The sequence below is a fragment of the Coregonus clupeaformis genome, chromosome 8 (genome assembly GCF_020615455.1).
Source record: "Coregonus clupeaformis isolate EN_2021a chromosome 8, ASM2061545v1, whole genome shotgun sequence".
In the NCBI taxonomy this organism is placed as follows: domain Eukaryota; kingdom Metazoa; phylum Chordata; class Actinopteri; order Salmoniformes; family Salmonidae; genus Coregonus; species Coregonus clupeaformis.
The window spans coordinates 9,978,242-9,981,691 of record NC_059199.1 but is presented as its reverse complement, the minus strand read 5'-3'; the positions used below and the strand labels follow the sequence as shown (position 1 = coordinate 9,981,691).

General features: G+C 45.9%; 1 protein-coding gene across 1 annotated transcript in view; it reads left to right on the top strand.

Annotated features, from left to right (window-relative positions):
- LOC121571076 (cytochrome P450 26B1) overlaps positions 1-2,252 on the top strand; it is a 34,392-nt gene extending 32,140 nt beyond the window's left edge. The window contains exons 6-7 of the mRNA XM_041882323.1: positions 546-827; positions 1,386-2,252. Of these exons, the coding sequence (XP_041738257.1) occupies positions 546-827; positions 1,386-1,796 (693 nt within the window). The 3' untranslated portion in view covers positions 1,797-2,252. The remainder of the gene's footprint in view (positions 1-545; positions 828-1,385) is intronic.
- Positions 2,253-3,450: the final 1,198 nt, after the last annotated feature.

Below are 3,450 nucleotides of genomic sequence, written 5' to 3'. Positions count from 1 at the left end.
TTCTCTCTTCTCTCTCTCTCTCTCTCTCTCTCTCTCTCTCTCACGATCACACTCTCTCTTCTCTCTTCTCTCTCTCTCTCTCTCTCTCTCTCTCTCTCTCTCTCTCTCTCGCTCTCTCTCTCTCTCTGGCCCTCTACCTCTCTAAGTCTCCTTTGAGTTTAAGGCCAAGAATAAGTCAACACTCCTATGTCAAATGCGCAACAGACAAAAGACAGTGGCTCAAAAACCACTATGAAGTGTTGCCTTGTGCGCCTATTAGAGATCCGAGGGCCCATGCCAAATCTTTTCAGCCTCCTGAGGAGGAAGAGGCACTGCCTTGCCCTCTTCACGACTGTGCGTGTGTGTGTTTGGACCATGTTACGTCCTTAGTGATGTGGACGCCAAGGAACTTGAAGCTCTCGACCCGCTCCACTACAGCCCCGTCGATGTGGATGGAAGCGTGCTCTCCCCTCTTTCTCCTATAGTCCACCATCAGCTCCTTTAATATTAGTTGGCCTTACAGATGACCTCATCCTGATGAACCCATCTTCTCTCTCCATCTGCAGGAGGCGACCATTGAGCTGATCTTCGCTGCGTTTGCCACCACCGCCAGCGCCTCCACCTCTCTCATCATGCAGCTCCTACGCCACCCTGCCGTCTTAGAGAAGTTACGAGAGGAGCTCCGGGCCAGGGGGATCCTCCATAACGGCTGTCTGTGTGAGCGGGAACTGGACCTGGATACCATCGTTAGTCTGAAGTATCTGGACTGTGTGATCAAGGAGGTGCTGAGGCTCTTCACGCCCGTGTCTGGGGGCTATAGGACGGCCCTGCAGACCTTCGAACTAGATGTGAGTATTATATATTTTTATATTCTCTCTCGTGTCATCTGTCTATTGTCTTGTCTTGTGTTGTTTCTTGACTTTTCTCTTGTCTGGTCTTGTCTGGTCTGGTCTGGTCTTGTCTTTTCTTGTCTGGTCTTGTCCTGTCTTTTCTTGTCTGGTCTTGTCCTGTCTTTTCTTGTCTGGTCTTGTCCTGTCTTTTCTTGTCTGGTCTTGTCCTGTCTTTTCTTGTCTGGTCTTGTCCTGTCTTTTCTTGTCTGGTCTTGTCCTGTCTTTTCTTGTCTGGTCTTGTCCTGTCTTTTCTTGTCTGGTCTTGTCCTGTCTTTTCTTGTCTGGTCTTGTCCTGTCTTGTCCTGTCTGGTCTTGTCTTGTCTGGTCCAGTCTTGTCCCATCTTGTCTTGTCTTGTCTTGTCCTGTCTTGTCTTGTCCTGTCCTGTCCAGTCTGGTCTTGTCTGGTCTCTTCTCTTTTGTCTTCTCTTGACTTCTCTTCTCTGATTAACTTGGATGAAAAGTTAAAACATGCCGTTTCTAAATGACTCTACCACATTTCTCTCTCTCTGTCCCCAGGGGGTCCAGATCCCGAAGGGTTGGAGTGTGATGTACAGCATCAGAGACACCCACGACACCTCCTCCGTCTTCAAGGACGTGGACGCCTTCGACCCCGACCGCTTCTCCCAGGAACGCAGCGAGGACAAGGAGGGACGCTTCCACTACCTCCCGTTCGGTGGCGGCATCCGCTCCTGCCTCGGGAAACAGCTCGCCACTCTCTTCCTCCGTATACTGGCCATCGAGCTGGCCAGCACCAGCCGGTTTGAGCTGGCGACCCGGAATTTTCCCAGAGTGGTGACGGTGCCGGTGGTTCATCCGGTGGACGGGTTGAAGGTGAAGTTCTATGGTCTGGATTCTAACCAGAATGAGATTTCATCCGATCTCCTAGCCGACATCAAGACGGAAGAGCTGCTGGGAGCCGCGGTGTAGATGGTAGATTTGGATTGGACGAAGCAAGGGGAAGTAGGAAGGAAGGGGGAGTGATTTTGTTTCCTTTTTTTCATTCTGCTGATGTCTTGGAATGCTGGAGGTCTCCTTTGAACTCTAAAAAGGAACCTTCAGAATTCCGATTCCTTATCTTTGTCGTATTGTTGTCAGTCTCAGAACTTTCTGAGAGAGAAAGAAGCACAGAAGCTGCCAAAAAAGTTTATAATCTCTATTCCTTTTGTTTTCCAAGAAATATACAAAACTATGTATAAATAAAATGAAAAGTAATGTAATATAATGAATGAATGAAAAATAGAGAAAGTAACATTAGGAGAAGTTATGCACAATTAGGAAACAGATTCGTAGAGGAGTGTATTTGGATAGTGTTTTGAAGGGAGAAAGAGAGAGAGAGAGAGAGAGAGAGAGAGAGAGAGAGAGAGAGAGAGAGAGAGAGAGAGAGAGAGAGAGAGAGAGAGAGAGAGAGAGAGAGAGAGAGAGAGAGAGAGAGAGAGAGAGAGATTGGCATATTTGTGATACATGTATTGCAGGGTGCTTTAGCTCCAGTCCTGGCAAGCTAAATCGTTTTTCAGAGTTTTCCTCCAGCCCTGCACTAACCTACCTGTCTCAAACAATCACGCTTTCAACCTATCACCTATCACAATTAGGTAAATGAGGCTGGGCTGTGTCTTAGCGCTGGGATGGGTACAAAACCCAGAAAATGGACTTTGATTGTCCAGAACCAGAGTTGGAACAGAGACCCTTGCTAGAGGACTTCAGGGGTGATGCGAAGGAGATATTCAAAAGCTGGAATGCTATTTTCGTGTGTTAATAACTCAGGTGTGGAAGCGGATCTTTCATTGGATGGATTTTAAGGACTTTATTTCTTTATTTGTTACTCAACCTGCACATAAGAAACTGACTATAAGTTGTTATTAATGAATATGAATCACCTTCCTTCCTCTTCCAACCCTCAGCCTGTGCTATGATGTCATATGATGTGTGTCTGCCTGATGACTGGACTTCTTATGGACAAAACAAAACAAAGCTGAGTTGGAGAAAGAGGGAGAAGGAGAGAAAAGGGGAAAGAGGGAGCGATAAAGGAGGAGAGAAGACCTACATACATGCTGCTTGAGAGTTGCTTTGTTTTTGTTTTGTTGTTGTTGTTTATTTCCATGGAGCAGAGTGTCGTTGACCTCTGTGGGACGCGAAGGTAACATTTTGACATGCTGCTCCTCTTTATCAACACTAAAATGCAAAAAATATTAACTTTATTAGCTAACTAGATTCAACAACTTGCGCCGATTGCATAATCAGAATCAGTCTCAGAACTTGTTACTAACACCAACACCAGGAAATGCCCATCATGGGGATGGAGGGAAAACACTTCCAAAACAGAACTCCTTCCTTTATGACTCATCAAAAAGAACACTTAGAATTTTATGAACATTCCGGAATTCACAAACATTCCGGAACATTCCGAAAAACAACATTCCGGAATCCTTGGACAGTTGGGAGTTTTAAATGGAGGGAGCTAGGACCCAGAGACTCTGTTGGGAAAAGCTTCTATAAACTCTGTCCTACAACTGTCTTCTACAGATATATAACGTCTATTATGTTATAGATGTGTATATTCTGTGACCAACAACACCACTGATTG